This window comes from Littorina saxatilis, linkage group LG10 (assembly GCF_037325665.1).
Source record: "Littorina saxatilis isolate snail1 linkage group LG10, US_GU_Lsax_2.0, whole genome shotgun sequence".
NCBI classification, from domain to species: domain Eukaryota; kingdom Metazoa; phylum Mollusca; class Gastropoda; order Littorinimorpha; family Littorinidae; genus Littorina; species Littorina saxatilis.
Window position 1 is genome coordinate 19,194,072 of NC_090254.1, and position 23,886 is coordinate 19,217,957.

At 41.7% G+C, this 23,886-nt stretch overlaps 1 protein-coding gene across 1 annotated transcript in view; it reads right to left on the reverse strand.

Moving 5' to 3' along the window:
* LOC138979051 (uncharacterized) overlaps positions 1–20,272 on the reverse strand; it is a 50,755-nt gene extending 30,483 nt beyond the window's left edge. Inside the window, exons 1-8 of the mRNA XM_070351861.1 lie at positions 20,172–20,272; positions 13,940–14,044; positions 12,957–13,079; positions 12,219–12,482; positions 8,541–8,694; positions 6,512–6,847; positions 6,287–6,329; positions 5,650–5,873 (exon numbers count right to left, since the gene is read on the reverse strand). Coding sequence (XP_070207962.1) covers positions 5,650–5,873; positions 6,287–6,329; positions 6,512–6,847; positions 8,541–8,694; positions 12,219–12,318 — 857 coding nt within the window. The 5' untranslated portion in view covers positions 12,319–12,482; positions 12,957–13,079; positions 13,940–14,044; positions 20,172–20,272. The remainder of the gene's footprint in view (positions 1–5,649; positions 5,874–6,286; positions 6,330–6,511; positions 6,848–8,540; positions 8,695–12,218; positions 12,483–12,956; positions 13,080–13,939; positions 14,045–20,171) is intronic.
* Between the last annotated feature and the right edge of the window lie 3,614 nt (positions 20,273–23,886).

Below are 23,886 nucleotides of genomic sequence, written 5' to 3' on the forward strand. Positions count from 1 at the left end.
CAGACTAAACTACTGGACCGATCTTTATGAAATTTGACATGAGAGTTCCTGGGTATGAAATCCCCATAGGTTTTTTTCATTTTTTTGATAAATGTCTTTGATGACGTCATATCCAGCTTTTCGTGAAAGTTGAGGCGGCACTGTCACGCCCTCAAATTGGTTGAAATTTTGGTCAAGTAATCTTCGACGAAGCCCGGGGTTCGGTATTGCATTTCAGCTTGGTGGCTTAAAAATTAATTAATGACTTTGGTCATTAAAAATCTGAAAATTGTAAAAAAAAATAAAAATTTATAAAACGATCCCAATTTACGTTTATCTTATTCTCCATCATTTGCTGATTCCAAAAACATATAAATATGTTATATTCGGATTAAAAACAAGCTCTGAAAATTAAATATATAAAAATTATTATCAAAATTTTTTTTCGAAATCAATTTAAAAACACTTTCATCTTATTCCTTGTCGGTTCCTGATTCCAAAAATATATAGATATGTTTGGATTAAAAACACGCTCAGAAAGTTAAAACGAAGAGAGGTACAGAAAAGCGTGCTATCCTTCTCAGCGCAACGAATACCCCGCTCTTCTTGTCAATTCCACGTGCACTGCCTTTGCCACGGGCGGTGGAGTGACGATGCTACGAGTATACGGTCTTGCTGCGTTGCGTTGCGTTCAGTTTCATTCTGTGAGTTCGACAGCTACTTGACTAAATATTGTATTTTCGCCTTACGCGACTTGTTACATTTAGTCAAATTTGACTAAATATTTTAACGTAGAAGGGGGAATCGAGACGAGGGTCGTGGTGTATGTGTGTATGTGTGTATGTGTGTCTGTGTGTGTGTGTGTGTGTAGAGCGATTCAGAGAAAACTACTGGACCGATCTTCATGAAACTTGACATGAGAGATTCTGAGTACGGTATCTCCAGACGTGTTTTTCATTTTTACATTTAGTCAAGTTTTGACTAAATGTTTTAACGTAGAGGGGGGAATCGAGACGAGGGTCGTGGTGTGTGTGCGTGTGTGTGTGTGTGTGTGTGTGTGTGTGTGTGTGTGTGTGTGTGTGTGTGTGTGTGTGTGTGTGTGTGTGTGTGTGTGTGTGTGTGTGTGTAGAGCGATACAGACTAAACTACTGGACCGATCTTTATGAAATTTGACATGAGAGTTCCTGGGTATGAAATCCCCGAACGTTTTTTTCATTTTTTTGATAAATGTCTTTGATGACGTCATATCCGGATTTTAGTGAACATTGAGGCGGCACTGTTACGCCCTCATTTTTCAACCAAATTGGTTGAAATTTTGGTCAAGTAATCTTCGACAAAGCCTGGACTTCGGTATTGCATTTCAGCTTGGTGGCATAAAAATTAATTAATGACTTTTGTCATTAAAAATCTGAAAATTGTAAAAAAAAATAAAAATTTATAAAACGATCCCAATTTACGTTCATCTTATTTTCCATCATTTTCTGATTCCAAAAACATATAAATATGTTATATTTGGATTAAAAACAAGCTCTGAAAATTAAATATATAAAAATTATTATCAAAATTAAATTGTCGAAATCAATTTAAAAACACTTTCATCTTATTTCTTGTCGGTTCCTGATTCCAAAAACATATAGATATGATATGTTTGGATTAAAAACACGCTCAGAAAGTTAAAACAAAGAGAGGTACAGAAAAGTGTGCTATCCTACTCAGCGCAACTACTACCCCACTCTTCTTGTCAATTTCACTGCCTTTGCCATGAGCGGTGGACTGACGATGCTACGAGTATACGGTCTTGCTGAAAAATGGCATTGCGTTCAGTTTCATTCTGTGAGTTCGACAGCTACTTGACTAAATGTTGTATTTTCGCCTTACGCGACTTGTTTTCTTTTCATTTTGTTGATAAATAGCTTTGATGACGTCATATCCGGCTTTTCGTGAAAGTTGAGGCGGCACTGTCACGCTCTCATTTTTCAACCAAATTGGTTGAAATTTTGGTCAAGTAATCTTCGACGAAGCCCGGACTTTGGTATTGCATTTCAGCTTGGAGGCTTAAAAATTAAATAATGAGTTTGCTCATTAAAGTTGTCATTGAAATCGAATTTTCGCAAACAGACTTAAAATTGATTGCATCGTATTCCTCATCATATTCTGAATCTAAAAATATATACATATGTCATGTTTACTCTTAAAATGTGATCACAATTAACGAAAATAGATTAATTAGTCTTACGATAAAAATTTAAGAAATCGATCCAAAAATGATTTCATCTTATTCTTTATCATTTCCTGATTCCAAAAACATATAGATATGATAGGTTGTATTCAAAACAAGCTCCGAAAGTTAACAAGAATACAGAAAAGCGCGCTTTCAAGCTTAGCACAATGCACTACCGCGCTATTCTGGCGTGTTAATTTCACTGCGTTTTGCACGTGGAAGGTGAGCGATTTCCTTCTCGCGGGGATTGACGAAGCTGTACTGTCTTGGTGAAAAACTACAGTGCGTTCAGTTTCATTCCGTGAGTTCGACAGCTTGACTAAATGTAGTAATTTCGCCTTACGCGACTTGTTGTATTTGCCACACATCACGTTAATAAAAGGCTTGTGTGGCTAAATAGATACAGCGTGTTTGGATCCCACAACATAAACAATACGGGGCGAATAAACTTCGGAGCAGAAAACTTAAATGGGTGATAACTATTGCTCAGAGTTAATCCCAAAATCCTGCTGTCAACTTCTTTTATTTTAATTTAGATAAGGAGTGTCCAGGGTGCATTTTTATTTTCATATATATATATATATATATATATATATATATATATAAAACATCAGAAATTGTGAAAGAAACAATTGAAAGTCAGCAGAGACTTTCTTCCGAGATTTGTTAAAATCTCTTAGCAGAGATAGAGAGAGAAATAAGTATCCCTTCACAGACAGCCTATTGGGAGCATCAGACCCTCCTCAAGGGGGACCGAGATTTACAGAGCAAAGTCCCCTTGTGGGGGACGTATCGCAAGGTAATCTAGTCCTGAGGAGGACCATTGGACGTATCGCAAGGTAATCTAGTCCTGAGGAGGACCATTGTAGTTGTACCTAGACCAGACACGTGTTTCGACACTATTGTGTCTCATCAGTGGTCAGGTGGTACTGATGGCGAGAGTTGTCAACCCATGGTATCCAACTAAGAAGCAAACCATTCTCTGAATGGTAGCTTCTGTTGGCATGGGAGACTACCCTCATCTGACAACCCCAAGAGGATATCTGTGAAGGGAAACACTTTGATTTAAGGCCAAAGTGTAGAATTGATATTTATTAAGAAAGAATTTAGAAATTTAGACAAGTTTTAACCAAGAAATTAGGTTAAAACAAGGGAAATTTGAAAAAGCCTAAAGGAAGGTAACTCTGTACCAGCCTGCAGATCCAGAAATGGATACGCGAACAAGTTAGATCTAATTTTGAAAAGGTTAAACAGGAAAAGCGGTCAACTTTTCACTGCTGTTCAACACAGGACTTGGTAAAGAAGAAGTTTTCTGCTTTATTCAATTGGATCGCTTTAAAGGCGATGCAACTTTCACGGTGACCACATTATAAAACATCAGAAATTGTGAAAGAAACAATTGAAAGTCAGCAGAGACTTTCTTCCGAGATTTGTTAAAATCTCTTAGCAGAGATAGAGAGAGAAATAAGTATCCCTTCACAGACAGCCTATTGGGAGCATCAGACCCTCCTCAAGGGGGACCGAGATTTACAGAGCAAAGTCCCCTTGTGGGGGACGTATCGCAAGGTAATCTAGTCCTGAGGAGGACCATTGTATTTGTACCTAGACCAGACACGTGTTTCGACACTATTGTGTCTCATCAGTGGTCAGGTGGTACTGATGGCGAGAGTTGTCAACCCATGGTATCCAACTAAGAAGCAAACCATTCTCTGAATGGTAGCTTCTGTTGGCATGGGAGACTACCCTCATCTGACAACCCCAAGAGGATATCTGTGAAGGGAAACACTTTGATTTAAGGCCAAAGTGTAGAATTGATATTTATTAAGAAAGAATTTAGAAATTATATATATATTGTTTGCGCTTGAAGGCCATTCTAACTCTTGCCTCACCCCAATTTAGTCTTACTTGTTGATGAGCTTCGCATGAAGCCCATGTGCGCAGTTTGCATATCGTTTATTATCATGAGTTACATACTCTCTAATTTTCGTGTGTTCTGCGTTTGTGTGTACACACAACATGCAATATTTGGATTTGGTAAAAAAAATAATCCGGGACACGCTATCTTTTATTTGCTTATGAGCCCCGTATTTTTCTTTTCTGTCTTGCTAACCAAATCATAGATATAGTCGGCGTGAACAAGCTGCTCTGAAAAAAAACCCACTTTTTTTCTTCGCGGTCAAGTTTATGGAGTGTTTTGCTATGATGGGTCGTACCTCTATTTTAACATGGTGCGGGCAATGGTATGTTGGGATTGTAGCACTTGAAGTGCAAACCCAATTGCGCATACGTAGCAGTTACACGACACGCCCTTGTTGTTTTGGCCAGATATTGCAACGAATGCATGTTTCAGCTGAGCAGACTGCTCTTGAAATTGACCTTTGCGGTCTAGCTCGGAGGGTGTTTCGCTACAGGGAACTGTACTGTTATTTGTGCACACGCGTAACAACCGCAGAATCTCCTTTATTTCACGTACGATATAATTTATTACGTAGATAAATGTTAGAAATTACTTCCTTGTTAATTTGGTCAATGAATGGTTTAGCTGAAGGGTGGTAGGGAGGGCCTCTTAATAATACTGTTAGAGGTCAAGTTTGTGGAGTGTTTTGCTACACGAAATGGTACTGTTCTCTTTTATTACACAGGCTTCAGAACGATCCTAGGCGGTTGTATTTATGCGTGAAAGGTAGAAAATAAATTCTGAACTGTAGATACAACCGCAATTTTTGAGCATGAGCCCAACAAAGCTCTTTTAGTGACTTATAACATGTTCCAAGATTGCTCTCTTGTTGTCCTTGTCAGACGTAGAAAGATAGCCATGCGTGTTCCAGCTGTGCGCAAAAGTACAATGCACTCGTAATTGACAAATGTGACAGCCTATCATTTGTAGCTCTTTTTATGGGTGGAGTACAATCAGCGTTCAAGAACCATACTTAATAATTCTGAACAATAGTTATTGGCCATGTGATCTACCAACATTCTGTTATTCTTTTGCAAAAAAGTCTGTTTGTTCTGATGTCTCACCGGCACGAAATCGACAATGACGATAAAGAAATAAATAATCAAGAAATACAAATAATAAGCTTTCAACGGAAACGCACACACATTTCCATGCAACTTAGCTCTTCATTTACAATTTGCTTTAAGTTCTGATGTGGACAAAGCACACAGGCATAGACGGGGACAGATACGAACAGAGAGAGAGAGAGAGAGAGAGAGAGAGAGAGAGAGAGAGAGAGAGAGAGAGAGAGAGAGACAGAGACAGAGACAGAGACAGAGACAGAGAGAGAGAGAGACAGACAGACACATACACAGAGAGAGTGATAATGTACGTAGGTAGGAGGAGGGAGGGAGGGAAGAGATTCCTGGTTGTAGACAGATCACAATAGCTTAACAAAAACAAAACACAAATTAATAGTTTCTCCAAACGGAACCTTTCATTACTAACTCGCCTTGGGTTTGCGTGCACAACGTAGAGGCTCTTGGACTCCATGAGCTCAACAGAGGAAGAACTATCGAAGAAGATGAGGCGTCTAGCATAGGCAACGTTCCCTGCTCGGTCGTGAACCTCAAGGATGAGAGCGTAGAGGCGTGGTTCATCCTCGGGCAAGGTGACACGTACTGTTTTTCGTGAAGTTCCTTGCCAAGTTATGGTCAGGTCTATGATGGCTGTTTGCTGTGTGTGATTTAGGTTTCTGTATTTTATAATTTGCAGGTGCTTTTATGGTCTTTATTTTCAGTTCTGATTGGAATCTGTTACCCCGCTGAAACTCGGGGGGGGGGGGGGGGGGGGGGGAGAGAGAGAGAGAGAGAGAGAGAGAGAGAGAGAGAGAGAGAGAGAGAGACAGACAGACAGACAGACAGACAGACAGACAGGGAGGGAGACAGGCAGGGAGACAGGGAAGGAGAGATGGCGTTTTGGTGTGAGGGAGTTTACTGTATCGTAGAAAAGGTAATCTTGTATCTTTCAACGGGTTCTGTACACATGCACCTCGGATGCGGCAGACTTGCCTCCATATTCCAACGATAAAAATCAAACAAAAACAAAGATATTGATATATATTCTGGAATTCTTATTATCTCGTTTACCAGACACTCGTACGTCCGTTTAGACGGGGCAGACTTGACCTGACTCGAACAGTAATTCAGAGAATACCCTTGATGTCAAAAATGTAACATCCTCATCATCTGGGCATTCAAAGGGTCAATTCTTAGTTCTTGCGTCTTTAAAGTCTGTTTCAGCAGACACTTATCAGTAGAGAATTGGGTAACATCAAACGAAATGTTAACGGAAGGCATTCCACTCTGATGAACTAGAAACTTACGTCTACTGACAAGTCCGATATGCCGACATCCACGCTATGAACCTCAAGCCTGTACTGCTCGATCCCGGAGGCCCTGGAGTAGTATCGTCCTTCAGGAATAGGGTCTTTCCAGTCGCTGACAGTCACGTCAACTGCGGGTGAACGCGTTACGCGTTTAGACAACGTCATTGGAACCCTGGAGTTAGTGGGCTTGGCCGTGTCGTACTTAAAGCACACTCGCTTGCTGCTCCTTGTTTCATCAAACTCAACAGTTTTATAATAGTTGTTGTCGGCGTCTCTCAGTTTGTAATAACCTCCCGCCTTGGCGAATATGACGACACACAGCCTGAAAAAGTTCACATTTGTGTTTTCAGATAAAATGATGTTTTCTAGAAAAAAAACTCGTTCAAACTTTCCATGAATACAATACATTTTCTTAATGCCTTAAAACTCATGTGTTTTCTTGCACACACTTTTGAATCTTCTGGGTCGACATCCGTGCAACTCTTTTTACATTTAGTCAAGTTATGACTAAATGTTTTAACATAGAGGGGGAATCGAGACGAGGGTCGTGGTGTATGTGTGTGTGTATGTGTGTGTGTGTGTGCGTGTGTGTGTGTAGAGCGATTCAGAGTAAACTACTGGACCGATCTTTATGAAATTTGACATGAGAGTTCCTGGGAATGATATCCCCGGACGTTTTTTTTCATTTTTTCGATAAATGTCTTTGATGACGTCATATCCGGCTTTTTGTAAAAGTTGAGGCGGCACTGTCACACCCTCATTTTTCAATCAAATTGATTGACATTTTGGCCAAGCAATCTTCGACAAAGGCCAAACTTCGGTATTGCATTTTAGCTTGGTGATTTAAAAATTAATTAATGACTTTGGTTATTAAAAATCTGAAAATTGAAACAAAAAATTGTTTTTTTATAAAACGATCCAAATTTACGTTCATCTTATTCTTCATCATTTTCTGATTCCAAAAACATATAAATATGTTATATTTGGATTAAAAACAAGCTCTGAAAATTAAAAATATAAAAATTATGATCAAAATTAAATTTTCGAAATCAATTTAAAAACACTTTCATCTTATTCCTTTTCGGTTCCTGATTCCAAAAACATATAGATATGATATGTTTGGATTAAAAACACGCTCAGAAAGTTAAAACGAAGAGAGGTGCAGTAAAGCGTGCTATGAAGCACAGCGCAATTACCGCTACCGCGCCAAACAGGCTCGTCACTTTCACTGCCTTTTGCACTAGCGGCGGACTACGTTCAGTTTCATTCTGTGAGTTCCACAGCTTGACTAAATGTAGTAATTTCGCCTTACGCGACTTGTTTAGTAAGTTGCCCTTGGACATCGTAAAAAATATGGCCGTAGGGAACGTTCTCTGAAGCAGGGTTTGGATCATTCGTCATAACCATTGGAAATCGACGGAAACAATATCAGCCGATTTGAGGAATGTTAATCATGCTTTCTCTTCGTCACACACATTGTTCATTTTTATAGTTTTTAAAACATGTTCGTTTATATCTGGAGTCAATGAGAGCAAGCTTAAAAGCTGACATAATGTGCTGGATTATCTAATGTCTAATGTGATGTGCGCTCAAGCAAGTGACAGTTACCGCTGCTTGGTGTAAAAGTCTAAAATCATTGGTTACACAGAGAAGCCTGTCATTGTCTACAAATGTCCATATTCGGATTAAAAAACTGTTAAATCACTTTCAAATATATAATGCCTCAAACTTAATGTTCAGACAGTTAGAGGCATGGGCAGATTGTTCATTTTCTAGACTACTTTTTCTTTTGAGAATTCACAGAATTTTTCCCCCGCAGCTTCGAAAACTGCAGAACCCACCAACGATATTACCCTTGCAAGGATTGCGAGTTCATTTGGAATATTAGCAGTTTTCTTTCGCAAGGTTTTATTTTAGTCATCGCAACAAACAATACGTGGCTATTTAAAAAGAAACCATATCGCCAGACAACAAAAGAAAGTATGAAAACAGACAACGATGAAAGATATGCTCACTTGTAGCCATTCCGGAGGGTATAGGAAGGAAGGGGGATGATTCCCTCACAGTCATGCATCTCTTGGCCAACAGTTGGGTTGAAAGTTCCCACAGATTTCTGACATGTATCATTAATACTGCTGAGACTCCTGCTCGTCACAGTTCCATCGCTGCCTGGTATCAAATTTGAAAATAAGTAGCACGAACAGGGGCGGATCTGGGTTTTGAAAGGGGGGGGTGCAAAGTTCTTTTTTTTGTTGTTGTGTATCTTATCAGCGAAGGCGCGAAGCGCCGAACCGATGGCGCGAAGCGCCGAGCATGCTAGGGGGTCCGGGGGCATGCCCCCCCGGAATTTGTTTTTAAAAAGGAAGCACAATTGTGCAATCTGGTGCAATCTGAGTGTGTTAAGTGCTATTTTCAGGTGATACATTTTTCTTCTTTTTTTTTTCTTCTTTTTTTTTTTGTTTTTGTTTTTTTGTCCCGCTGGGGGGGGGGGGGGGTGCAATTGCACCCATTGCACTCCCCCAGATCCGCCACTGACGAAGGACTTTTCTTATGACAAGCCAATGGCTTTTGGTCAACGTCAAGTAGATGTAGTACAAATCACCATACGGCATTGGGCAATTTTAGCGTCACTGACTTATTTGCCATAAAAATAATGTATATAAAGCTTTTAATAATTCAAAATTGCGCGGAGATTTCCCCAAATTTGACAACTTTCCTTACCAAGATAAACAAACATTAAAAGTAAAAAACCCAAAAGGTAGTTAACTTATTTTGGTATAACGTTACTGACGTGGCAAAAATGCTTACCTGCTTTTCAGTCACCAAGCGTGATGCTGAAATTCTATGATTAAAAGCCCCCAAATAATGTTATTTTGTTAGAACATAGTCAAGACATATCGTATATTTTGAACTATGAAAGAAATTGCAAAATTCAAATGTATCCTTCCGGCAAGCGGTTAACATGTAGCGTCACTGATGTGGCACTTGATCGTCACTGACGTGGCACGCGGGAATTCAATGTTACGGAGTCATCAGTTTTAAGTGTTAAAAGAGAGGTAGTTTGATAAGGCTAATGTTTAACAGAATATAGATCATCTCAGAATTACAGAAAATAGGTTAAGTAAGTACTGCGTTCGCACGCTACGCGGAGACGAGCGTGACCCGTCTCTGTCTTTTGATGTGGTTACTCGAGACTATCTTTTTTTTTTTTTTTTCTTCTTTTTTTTCCCCTTACACCTGTTCCTTGTCCCGGTGTGCTCTCACGCCGCCCCGTCCCTGCACTCACTGCTCCATCCACATCTGAATTTCGTTCTGCCAGACTTGCCGATTTCACAGACGCTCCAGGAAGGGATGTCGGGTCGTTGCGGTAGGCTACCCTCGGAAGATGACACTGCACTTCTGCCGAGTCACTTCGACGGTGTTCAGTAGTGGGTCTGTCCCGAGCTAACTGACGCAGCCCACTACCTACTATGCCCCCTACTAACGACATTGACTGCTAAGTCGCGGAGCCAGACTGAGTGAGGGTCCCCTCCAGAGAGCAGACAGCCACCACGTCCCTCCGTCGACCCCCCAGAACGTCACACGTTGAAGACTGACAGCAGAAGTACTTTTCAGGGAAGGATGGAACAGGAACACTGAGACCAAGGTCACCATGAGAGCTCCGGGCATGAAGGGCCACAAGAGCAAGGACAATTTATAATTTTTGGATGATTAATGAGATGAGGATGATTGTAATGATGCTATGGATTTCCAATTTTGGTTTGAGACTACGTGACAGGGCAGCACTCTACGCTTACTGTCATAATATATCCTGGTGTCAACCAGGCCCGAGAACTGCAGCACCTGCGGTGTTGGTCAGGTAAACAGAACCTGAGCACCCTCAAACTCGCATTCGTTAAGTGAATGACACTCGGCTGTGTGATTCCAGCCTTCCCATAGGAACCATAGCACTTCCACTCTGGGTAGGAGCCGACCGTAGCCCGAAAAACCCACATGACCCTGATGGGATTCGAACCCACGACCTCCCGGCCCACAGTCCGATGCGCTAACCACTGCGCTACGGGGGCCGGTACTCGAGACTATCTTGATATAGTCTCGGCGATGACTGTTTTGTGTGTGTTAATCTGTTACTTTGATGCCGACAGCTTGACTGAATGTTTGTATATCGCTTCACGCTACTTGTTGTTCCTGCTTTCCTCATTCCCCTAGGCAATTGTCATAAAAGTTTTAAGAAAGGGATGGCGTGGAGTATTACTGCTTTACATCACTCAGTTTTTTTTCTCTCCTCATGGTTGAAAACTAGCAGCTATTTATTGCTTGTATCATTACCCTCGGAAATATTTAAACAAAATCTTATCTGATCTTATTTGATATGTCTTTGCGTCCATTCACTATTGAAATTCATTCCGTCTTTTTGATAGATTTAATTATCAGTTTATTCGTCTATTGTTCTATTTATATGACTTGAACTTCAAGTTGAAATGGTGAATGAATGAATGAATGAATTAATTAACACCTATATTATTTTGTGAACTATTGTTTATGCATTTCTTTGGAGGTACCTTTTTAGTTTTGTTTTTCATGCTAACCTTTGACGCTTTGCGGTTTGTTTGTTTGTTGTTGTTTGTTTAGTTTTTTTTGAGAGGTAAGATTTTGGTCTCTGATTATTTACAAGCATTCCCCAGTGTTATATGCCGCCTAAGACTACTGTTTCTAACTAGCCTCGATTTTGCGCGGTCAATTCTTCTGATTTAAACTAATCTGAAGACGTTGCGTTGTGGGAGTTTTAACTGTTGCAACAACGTGTATCAGTTGCAAAACGAATTAAATCGTTGTTGGTTATTCACGTGAAATCCCGTTAAAAGTCAACTGAAAGAAAGGAATGGACAAAGCCAAAACCAAACTCATTTTGCTATGTTGCACATACTCAATCACTTTGATGTATTCAAAACAACTTGAAAGACCAGACAACGTTGGACACAAGTTTAACTTTTGAATAGCTTTTAGTGCGGGATAACACTTCTAAAGTGTCCTGCGTAACACGAAATGTTTACTCCACGAAAAGTTTACTCCGGAGTAATAATGTCGTACGAAATTTGTACTCCGAGTACACCTGTCGTACAAGAAAACAACTCCTCAAGGAACGAACAAATTACTTCCTCCACGAAATGTTTACTCCCCACATTTTTACTTCCAGTAAAAATCTCGTACGCGAAAATGGGATGCGGGCGAAGGGATAATGCCAATATGTGATCTCACACACACGAATGTCGCGCTACCCTCCCTCCACACCTTCCACCACCTGGACCTACAGGGGACAAGGGAGTAAAAATTGCGTACACCTGGCGTGGCCAGTAAATTGCCCCTGTTAGGGTGGAGTAATTTATTCGTTATTTATTCGTCAGGGAAGTAACATTTTCGTACGAAATGTTTACTCGGAACACACCTGTCTTGGGGAGTAATGTTCTCGTGTTATGGGGGAGTACTTTTTTCGTAAAGGGAGTAACATTTTCGTACGAAATATTTTACTCCGGAGTGAAAATCTTGTGGGAGTAATTTTCTCGTGTTACATCGGCAACAACCACATGCTTATTCTTTTTGGACCTTGCCTCTGAAACCTTTTTGAATCGCAATGTAACTTAGATTATCTCGAACATATCAACGCGCTTTTCCCTGCTGTGCCATCGACTTACCTGAAAGAGGGTCAGTTATAACCTCGATGCCTGCCCCGACGATGCCCACTTTGGACTCGTTTACGTAGTAAGGTTCAGACCCAAGTGACACGTCACTCATATCGGCCTTGACGACGTATGTTACGTTCACTGGCTTCGTGTTGATCCATACATCTCTTTGATTGCTGCAGATTTGACGGCCGGATCCTGCTGGCGATCTCGTTCCTGTGTTGTGCTTGTCCCCTACTCTTACCCGGCAGGTGTGTAGGTCTGGTGTTACTGACACTGAAATAGTCATACAAGGAGTCCGAATTTTGATATGGGGGTGTGACTCGTTTAGTGACTAACCACCGCGAGCGATCTCTTGCAATACCACCTCACTGTATAGTATTTGGGTCCGCGCCTTGTACTCAATTGTCAGAGAACATTATGCGCTAAATGTGGACACACACATTAAAATCTCATCTTCACACACACACACACACACACACACACACACGCACGCGCGTACACACATACATACGCATACACACTTATTCACACACACACACACACACACACACAAACTAGCACACACCCACTAGCGCGCACGCACACACACACACACACACACACTCACACACACACATACATATACACACACACACACACACACACACACACACAAACACACACACACACACACACACACACACACACACACACACACACACACACACACACACACGTCGATGATTTTCATAAGAAACCATTTCTTACATTTGCAGCGATATCCACTCCGATGATCATATTTGTCGAAATGATTTCGACAGCTACATCTGCTGGCTAATTTGTTGTAGCATGATCCAGGAAAACAGTTGTGCTGCCTCCATGAACACAGTGCTATACAAGCAAGAATACATTTAAAAAACAAACAAACAAGTTAGATAGGTTGTATCTGAGAGAGAGAGAGAGAGAGAGAGAGAGAGAGAGAGAGAGAGAGAGAGAGAGACAGACAGACAGACAGAGAGAGACAGACAGAGAGACAGACAGAGAGAGACAGAAATAGACAGACAGACATACAGACATTACGATGGTTTATTTGTATTCGGCACCTAGCCATTCACAATAGGAATGGGGGAGGGGGGGGGGGGGTAGGTAATCAACAAACAATTGTTTAGGAAATGTTCCATATTGATGAACAGCAGAACATTCTAGAGGGTCGGGGATACCTTGATTAAGAATGTCCACAACGTACATCATAATTAATATTTAGCAGCCCTTCAGTCTTTGGCTTTGTGCCTTGCAAAAAACATATGGAAAAGTCAACACTGCAGCTACCGTTTTTAACATTACATTGGCTGAGTGTGTGCACCGCAATATCTCAAACTGTTAACCCCAGGTAAAGTTGTTTTGGAAATGTTCCACATTGATGAACAGCAGAACATTCTAGAGGGTCGGGGATACCTTCATACATATGGGATACATAATATGGAAAAGTCAATACCGCAGCTACCGTTTTTAACATTACATTGGCTGAGTGTATGCACCGCAATATCTCAAACTGTTCACCCCAGGTAAAAAGACGAAAAAGACAACCCGCAAGGCGCACATTTTCAATACTCTATTTATCTTAAAATTCTGCATGTGCAGCTCTGTTTATGCGAGAAGGAAATTATGTGTGTGCGCGCGTGCACGTTGGTGTATTTGAGTGCAGATCTTCTCATCAATGCCTTTTCTCTGTCTGATTTTTTTTGTCTTACGGATTTTGCATCGTCTGCCACTGAAATCCACAGGGCATAGGCAGGTATCGTCCTGTCTGCAGGTACCACCGTTCTGACACGGATCCCTCCGAAAGCACGCAACTTCTGCAAGAAAACGAAAAAAGCTTCAAGTGCATCCCAGATTCACAGAAGACAGACCCACTCTTGCAACTGATATCTATGTGAACCCATGGTGGCAAGTGGAAGAGTTAATTCTTAAACGCAGGTCGTAACAAATGAAAGCCTCTTGGCGCCCCAGTAACATTCGGCAATTTTGTCTGTGCAAGTATTCCTCAAGTTTGTCATCAAAAGTGATATTTGAATGAATTATGGGTTAAAATTGACGATTTTTTCGGCGTTTTGGGATAAAACATGTAGTTTTTGGGACACTCTGATTTCCCAGAAAAATAAAGATTGAAATTTGAAGTATGTTTTCTTTTGCTCTAAACAGGACTCTGGATGCAGCAACGGAGCAATTTCTTCCTTCTATGAAAAGATGTTTTTCCTGGGTAGATATCATAGACACAAAATAAATTTCCGACAACAAGGACAGTTTTTGTACTTTGATAGAAATTCTAAAATACTTCCCGGGTAATTCACAAAAAAGTCTCTCTTTTACAACATTAAGACACCATTTCTGATGAAAATACAAAAAAAATCAAGAAGATTGGTCAGTTAATCTAGAAAATGAATAAATCCCAATGACGGCACTGACGATCAACAAATTATTCTTGCAAATTGTATTGCAAGGAAGAGGTTTACAGTGATACAATTGCATATATTATCTGTGCTTATAAAACTGAAAGGCATCAGAATATCTTTAGGAGGCTTCTTTTTTTGCTAGGGGTTTTAATTCTCTTTTTGTTATTTTTAAATCACAAGTAAAAATCACAGGCAGCAGGATGACAAATATGTCACTAACGACTCGGGATTAGTCATTATCGAGCCTAGCAAGGCTTGGCCAGACGAATCCCGAAGACCGAGACGGGTTGAGCCGGTTTCGGTGAGACATTAAAACATAGGATCTAATTTGCATAAACCGCACATTATTTAGAATAAACATGATATATCTGTATATTTTTTTGATTCAGAAAATAATTAAGAATACACTGGATCACTTTTGACTCTCTTATTGAAATGCAATCCCATTGTCCGGACTGAATCAAAGATTGCTTGACCCAAATTTCAACCAAGGGAAAAAAAAACATCTAGGGATTTTAATGTGGAAGAAAACGTTTCATGAATATCTGGCGAGTAGTTTTCTGGGAATCGCTTGACACACACACACACACACACACACACATGTTGCACCACACTTTGAAGTAATCCCACACTTTGAAGAAAATTACTTCAAAGTGTGGGGATGTGCCCCACACTTTGAAGTAAACCCATTTTTTGCTTCAAAGTGTGGGGGGATCTTCCCACACTTTGAAGTAACTTACTTCAAAGCGTGGGACTTTTGCATCGCCTGTTTTAGATTGAAGATTATCCTACATACGTGAAAGAGACACTCGTGAGATAATAATCGTTCAAATCACACGTGTGTATATCATGTAAATGAGGTCATGTCAAGCAAGTCTGGCAGGGACCTGTTTTTCCACTGCTTATGATGCCAAAGTCACCGAGACAAACGCTGCTAATTACCTTCGATGAATTTTTAGAACTAAAACGTCACGCCACATTTTCAGAGTGACGTTTCTTTACTTTGACGTAATAGATTGCACGAGGCTTTAGAAGAGATCGAGGTTCCAAAACAAGCGACTTCAAGTTAGCTGCCTCGACTGCAGGACATTCTCAGTAAAATACACGTAAGTAAGCTACAGTATGTAGGATAAACAGATTACTACATGGCTTGCTGTGTCGTACCAGATTTACACTCGTTGCTTTTTCAAATAGTGAACAGCTCGCTTTCGCTCGCAGTTCAATATTTAAAAAAACAACTCGTGTAAATCTGGTACGACACAGCAAGCCATGTAGTATTCTCTATTTTTGTCAAAAAAAATGGCAAAGTCTTTTGGATGAGTGAACAGAAAAAGTGAGGGAGCCAAGAAACACAGTGATGTTTATTATCAACCCAAAGCAATGACCTATTGTTGAGTGTGACGAAAACACGTGGTGACGATTTTAGAACATGTGGGGTCACGCGGAGACTATCTGAGAACACTCGGGCTCATTCGGCACGATTTTACAAGCATGGGCTCCCTGGAACATGTCCCCACTACGACAACTCCCCCACCAAATGTCCCCACTGTCGCAATTTCCCGCCAAATGTCTGCATCTGCGATAATTCTTCTCCAAATATACCAACTGCGATAATTCCCCGCCGAATATCCCAACTGCGACAATTCCCCGCGAAATGTTGCCACTCGCCCTGGAAAATGTCCCCACCACGACAGTTCCCCGCCAAATGCCCCCACTACGACAACTCCCCGCCAAACTACCCCACTGCGACAATTCCCCACCAAGTGTCTTCCACTGCGACATTTCCCCGCCAAAATGTCCCCACTACGACAATTTCACACCAAGTGTCTCCCACTGCGACATTTCCCCGCCAAATGTTCCCACTACGACAATTCCCCGCCAAATGGCCTCCACTGCGACAATTCCCCGCCCAACGTCCCCACTACGACAATTCGTCTTCAAATGTTCCCAGTACGACAATTCCCCGCCAAATGTCCCCACTACGACAATTCCCCGCAAAATATCCCCACTGCAACAACTCCCCACCAAGTGTCCTCCGCTGCGACAATTACCCGCCAAATGTCCCCACTACGACAGTTCGTCGCCAAACGGCCCCACTACGACAATTAGTCGCCAAATGGCCCCACTACGACAATTCCCCGCCAAATGTCTCCCCCTTCGACAATTACTCGCCAAAAATCCCAACTGCGACAATTTCCCACGAAGTGTCCCCCACTGCGACAATTCCCCGCCAAATGTCTCCACTGCGACAATCCTCCCTGGAAATGTCCCAACTGCGACAATCCTCCAGGGAGAATTGTCGTAGTGTGGACATTTGGCGGGGAATTGTCGCAATGGGGAACACTTGGTGGGGTGTTGTCGTAGTGGGGACATTTGGCGGGGAATTGTCGTAGTGGGGCCGTTTGGCGGGGAATTGTCGCAGTGGGGACATTTTCCAGTGAGAATTGGCGTAGTGGGGAAATTTTGTGGGGAATTGCCGCAGTGGGGGACACTAGGCGGGGAACTGTTGTAGTGGGGACATTTGACAGGGAATTGTCGCAGTGGGGACATTTTCCAGTGAGAATTGGCGTAGTAGGGAAATTTGGCGGGGAATTGCCGCAGTGGGGGACACTAGGCGGGGAACTGTTGTAGTGGGGAAATTTGGCGGGGAATTGTCGCAGTAGGGGTCACTAGGCGAGGAATTGTCGCAGTGGAGGACACTAGGCGGGAAATTGTCGCAGTGGGGACATTTTCCAGGGAGAATTGGCGTAGTGGGGAACTTTGGCGGGGAATTGTCGCAGTGGGGGACACTAGGCGGGGAATTGTCGTAGTGGGGACATTTGGCGGGGAATTGTCACATTGGGGGACACTAGGCGGGGAATTGTCGCAGTGGGTCAGTTTGGCGGGGAATTGTCGCAGTGGGGACATTTTCCAGGGAGAATTGGCGTAATGGGGACATTTGGCGGGGAATTGTCGTAGTGGGGCCGTTTGGCGGGGAATTGTCGCAGTGGGGACATTTTCCAAGGAGAATAATGTGCGTAGTGGGGACATTTGGTGGGGAATTGTCGCAGTGGGGGACACTATGCGGGTAATTGTCGTAGTGGGGACATTTGGCGGGGAATTGTCGCATTTGGGGACACTAGGCGGGGAATTGTCGTAGTGGGTCAGTTTGACGGGGAATTGTCATAGTAGGGACATTTTCCAGGGAGAATTGGCGTAATGGGGACATTTGGCGGGGAATTGTCGTAGTGGGGCCGTTTGGCGGGAAATTGTCGCAATGGGGACATTTTCCAGGGAGTTTGGCGTAGTGGGGACATTTGGCGGGGAATTGTCGCAGTGGGGGACACTATGCGGGGAATTGTCGTAGTGGGGACATTTGGCGGGGAATTGTCGCAGTGGGGAACACTGGGCGGGGAATTGTCGTAGTGGGGACATTTGGCGACGAATCGTCGTAGATGGGCTGTTTGGCGGGGAATTGTCGCAGTGGAGGCCATTTTGCGGGGAAATGTCGTAGTGGGGACATTTTGGTGGGAATTATCGTAGCTGGGACATCTGGCGGGGAGTTGTCGCAGTTGGAATATTTGGCGGGAAATTATCGCAGTTGCGGACATTTGGCGGGAAATTGTGACAGTGGGGACATTTTGTGGAGAAATGTCGTAGGGGGGGCTTTTTACAGTGAGCCCATGCTTGTAAAATCGTGCCGAATTAGCCCAATTGTTCCCAGATAGTCTCCGCATGACCCAACATGTTTTAAAATCGTCACCACGAGTTTTCGTCACACTCAACACTTAAAGCCTGATAACAAACATCACTATGTTTCTTGGCTCGCTCACTTTTTCTGTTCACTCATCCAAAAGACTTTGCCATTTTTTTGGACAAAATCATCAGGCTCAAACAGGCGATGCAAAAGTCCCACGCTTTGAAGTAAGTTACTTCAAAGTGTGGGAAGATCCCCCCACACTTTGAAGTAAACACTGAGTTTACTTCAAAGTGTGGGAAGATCCCCCCACACTTTGAAGTAAAAAATGGGTTTACTTCAAAGTGTGGGGCACATCCCCACACTTTGAAGTAATTTACTTCAAAGTGTGGGATTACTTCAAAGTGAGGTGCAACACACACATCCACACATCCACACCTACCTTTTTAAGGAAAGTCAAGCTGAAATCGTCTTCAGGACTGTGTCAAACAGCTAAAATGTAATTTCTTTGAAATGGCTCTCAAAAGAGGACATTCATATTCAAAGTTTTTACACCAAAGGCGCCATTTCTGGAAAGTTTTCTAAAGAATTGGGCCTTGAGAAGTCCAAGGGACATTCGCTGTTCTGTTATTTAGAAACATCTGCAATGATTTGCTCGAAAAGTGTTCTGTACACACATTTCAGACATACCAAATTGTAAAAGGTTTCCCAATGCAAAGACATTTTTGAAAAAAAACTGAACATGAAATTTTCTTCAGAACAGACCTACCCAACTGTGTCAAACTACTAAAATGTAGTTTGTATCACAGTGAGCATGAAATATGCTTAAAAGCTCAAGGCTCATCAGAACCAACACAGTGTGGGTAATTTCCTTATACACGGTAACAACAAACAACACATAACCGGCACAACAAAAACAGAAACCATTACCAAACAAAGCAACACAAAGTGATAAAACCAACGAAGAATAAATATAAAACATTGCAAAAGCAAACAAGTCGCGTGAAGTGATATACAAACATTTAGTCAATCTGTCGACCTGATACTAAAAGATCAACACTAAAAAAGAACGGCCAACACCGAGACTTCGTTAGCCTAAACCCAAAGACTGAGACGGGTCCAGCTTGTGTCCGCGAAGCATGCGAATGTAGTGCCTAATTAGCCTATGTTCTTCAACTGTGATTACATTTATAGAGTAAACATGGCATATTATTATATTTTTTTGGATTCAGGAAACGATAAAGAATGAGATGGATCATATTGAATCGATTACTAACATTTTAATTTTAAATAGAATTTTGAGATTTTTAATGACCAAACTTATTAAATAATTTGTCAGCTTCCAAGCTGAAATGCAAGCCCCTTAACCGGGCTTTGTCGCAGATTGCTTGACAAAAATGTCAATCGATTTAATCGAAAAATGAGGGCGTGAGAGTGCCACCTCAACTACCCCTAAAAACCGGATATGACGTCATCAAAGACATGTATTGAGAAAAGGATATTTAAAGTTTCATGTTGATCGGTCCAGTAGTTTTCTCGGAAACGCTTCACACACACACACACACACACACACACACACACACACACACACACACACACACACACACACACACACACACACACACACACACACACACACACACACACACACATTTCACACACACACACACACACACACACACACACTCACACACACATACACGCACACCAACGCCACCCACCCCCACCAGCACCACCCTCGTCTCGATTTCCAGTCTATGTTAAAACCTTTAGTCAAACATTGATCAAATGTTAAAAGAAAAAAATCGTCCAAGAATACACACGGATAAACAAAAGTGATCTGATCCTCCTTACCAAATTCACATCTTTTGCCCAAGTAGAAATTTTGACATTCACATGTATCTCTCTCCGTACATGTGCCACCGTTTTGACAGGGGTCCTTTCTGACACAAGCGACCTCTGACAGAAAGACGCATACAGGTAGTAATACAGTCAGTGTGATAAAGAAAGACAGAAAGAACCGAAAAGGAAGGACGAAGATGCTCTTTATCCTACATACGTGAGAGACACCCGTGAGATAATAATCGTTCAAATCACACGTGTGTATATCATGTAAATGAGGTCATGTCAAGCAAGTCTGGCAGGGACCTGTTTTTCCACTGCTTATGATGCCAAAGTCACCGAGACAAACGTCATTATAGAAACAAAAATTGCGCTCGCTAATTACCCTCAATGAATCTTTAGAACTAACACGTCACGCCACACTTTCAGAGTGACGTTTCTTTGCTTTGACGTAATAGATTGCACGAGGCTTTAGAAGAGATCGAGGTTCCAAAACAAGCGTCTTCAATTTAGCTGCCTCGACTGCAAGATATTTTCAGTAAAATACACGTCAGTACAGTATGTAAGATAAACGGAATACTACATGGCTTGCTGTGTCGTACCAGATTTACACTCGTTGCTTTTTCAAATAGTGAACAGCTCGCTTTTGCTCGCAGTTCAATATTTTAAAAAACCGACAACTCGTGTAAATCTGGTACAACACAGCAAGCCATGTAGTATTCTCTATTAATTTTATCCTATGTAAATGCCTGTTGACGTACATGATTGTTATCCTGAGAAGAAAGGCATTACATATTTATGGAATGTAATGAAAAGTAAAATAAAATACAAAACACCTACCAGCCTTTAAACAGAAAAAAACATACACAGGAAGAGAGAGAGAGAGAGAGAGAGAGAGAGAGAGAGAGAGAGAGAGAGAGAGAGAGAGAGAGAGAGAGAGAGAGAGAGAGAGAGAGAGAGACCTTTCTTATTAAAGGATAAAGGTTTTAGGTTTAGCCTAATCTTCCAACCTGTCCTGTTAACATGTACAGAGAATAATTATAAATTTCAGCAAAAGAATGTACACATACACAAAAATAGCCTACGACAAACGCAAGCTAGGTAATCAAAACAACGTGTTCATCTCGTATGTAAAAGTTGCAAAGTTTTGCCTATTGAGATTTTTTTGGTCGATTTTATATTTGTCCCTTCCGTTTTTGTTCGGTCGATTTTGAGGGTACCCTTTTTTGAGCGTCGGTCATGTGATCCCTGTGATAGAAATTTTTAATCCGAAACGTGATCCAGAAAGTCAAGCGAACGGCCTTAACTCGCATAGAAAGTTTGAATGAAATTACACGGGAATTAATGCTTTAATTTGGATGCAAAATGTGTGGCAATAATTGTTTGGCCTAGTATATATGAGGTTCAACTGAAAAGTATTGGGCCCGACCCATAGCGTTCTCTAAGATCGCCATGGCCCGACCAGAAAGGAGTTGACTTACGAGTCTAGAAAAAGTTTACATTTCAACATTGTCCCTCCGGACCTCCACACATAGTGATGTACCCTAGTTTCATCATCATAAACATATCGGAACATAACATCCTCTCGATCCGCCTCAAAAAAGCGTAAAAGTCATGTGACATGTTAAATCTGAAATGCTGCTCTTGTGTAGAAGTTTGAGGACATACCTCTTCATGAAAGGTTTTCTGCACAGAATACTCCAAACTCTTCATGTGAGATGCCAAGTGTATAAGCAATGTAATAGGTGCCCATTGGTTAATTTTGCATCACCAGCGCGCAGACAGCATCAACGGTTTCTTGAGTTGTGACCGTTGTTGGTTTTCCACACCGTTTGTCATTTCAAACGGTTTTCCTTTCAAGCCTGAACTTCGCTGACCACCTTATTACTGTGGTCTATGAAGGGGGATCCCTGCCAAACGTTTACGTCAGGTCATTATGAATTTCCAGGTGGCTAAATAATTTTCTTTGCAAATATTAGATCACTAAGTTTTGTTAGTTTTCTCAAATGTGGGGTTAACTGTGGGTTATGGTACTTTGAGAAACCAAGGCACACAAACTAACTGGTGAAAATACGTATTATTTTGCATGGTGTCTTCAAAAGAACCTCTCTTAATTCATGCTAAGTTTTGAATGTCTAAGTCAATTCCTTCCTTGTCGGGCCCGGTACTTGTCGGTTGGCCCTCGTATTATGCACTATTTAACTAAATGATGGGCGGGGATGTAGCTCAGTCGGTAGCGCGCTGGATTTGTATCCAGTTGGCCGCTGTCAGCGCGAGTTCGTCCCCACGTTCGGCGAGAGATTTATTTCTCAGAGTCAACTTTGTGTGCAGGCTCTCCTCGGTGTCCGAACACCCCCCGTGTGTACACGCAAGCACAAGACCAAGTGCGCACGAAAAAGATCCTGTAATCCATGTCAGAGTTCGGTGGGTTATAGAAACACGAAAATACCCAGCATGCTTCCTCCGAAAACGGCGTATGGCTGCCTAAATGGCGGGGTAAAAAACGGTCATACACGTAAAATTCCACTCGTGCAAAAAACACGAGTGTACGTGGGAGTTTCAGCCCACGAACGCAGAAGAAGAAGAAGAAAGAAGAACTAAATGATTCATTATTCAGCTAAATAATGCATTGTTTAGTTAAATAATGCATTATTTATATCACACACAAAAAAAACCCACGTAATTTCTTTACAAACGGATTGCTAAATAAATATTAATTAATCATAAACCAATGAATTTAAAAAAAAGAAGCAGTATAATGAATCTCTATCTAAATAATTAATTATTTAGTGTTGTTCGATTAATAATGCATTATTTACCGTCCTAGTTTACACAATGCATTATATAACGTCCCAAAACTACTAAAGGCCAGCTCCATATGGTTACTTCATTATAAGAGGGACGTACATCAAATCTATTCACATGTTCGTTTTGATATCGGCTCCATAAACATTTTATGCAACATAACATTTAAATTTACCAGTTAGATGCCAGACTATTGACAATATAAATTACTATAAATTTGACTATTCAAACACTTGTTTATTGAATACTTTTTACTGTGGCCGCCGGCTTTACTTCGATTGACGAGTACAACCTATACAGTTAAGAAGGTAGTTGAACATATCTAATTTCAATCCTTCTTGTTTCCACAATATTATGTTGACAAAAACGATCACAGCTGTTTGTTTCCAGTCCATCTTTAACTGCGTGTACTGAAAAGGCACTGGCTATCAGCACAAGTACTTGCGCACACAGCTGAGCCATGCGAGGCCAGCCTATCAGCACAAGTGGCTAATCAGCGCGCGAGTGTCAGACTCCCTACGGCCGAGGTTGGTGACGTCACTTCTCGCACATTTCTTGACTTAGGCTTACTGCGGAATTAGTCCGGAATTGTGTTTGTTTGCTTGCCCATGTCAGCGCGCGCGCGCGTGTGTGTGTGTGTGTGTGTGTGTGTGTGTGTGTGTGTGTGTGTGTGTGTGTGTGTATGTGTATGTATGTGTGTGTGTGTGTGTGTGTGTGCGCGTGTGTGTGTGTGTGTGTGTGTGTGTGTGTGTGTGTGTGTGAAAACTCATCTGTTTCCCCATTTCCCTCACATCAACAAAAACACCTCATCATATTGCCCTGGTTTATTGCTGATGTCATTAGCTTTTTGTTTGCCTATACATATAAAGTTTACGAAAGATTGTAGCGAGAGCAATGTATAAAGTAGCTTAAAAGAGAGCCT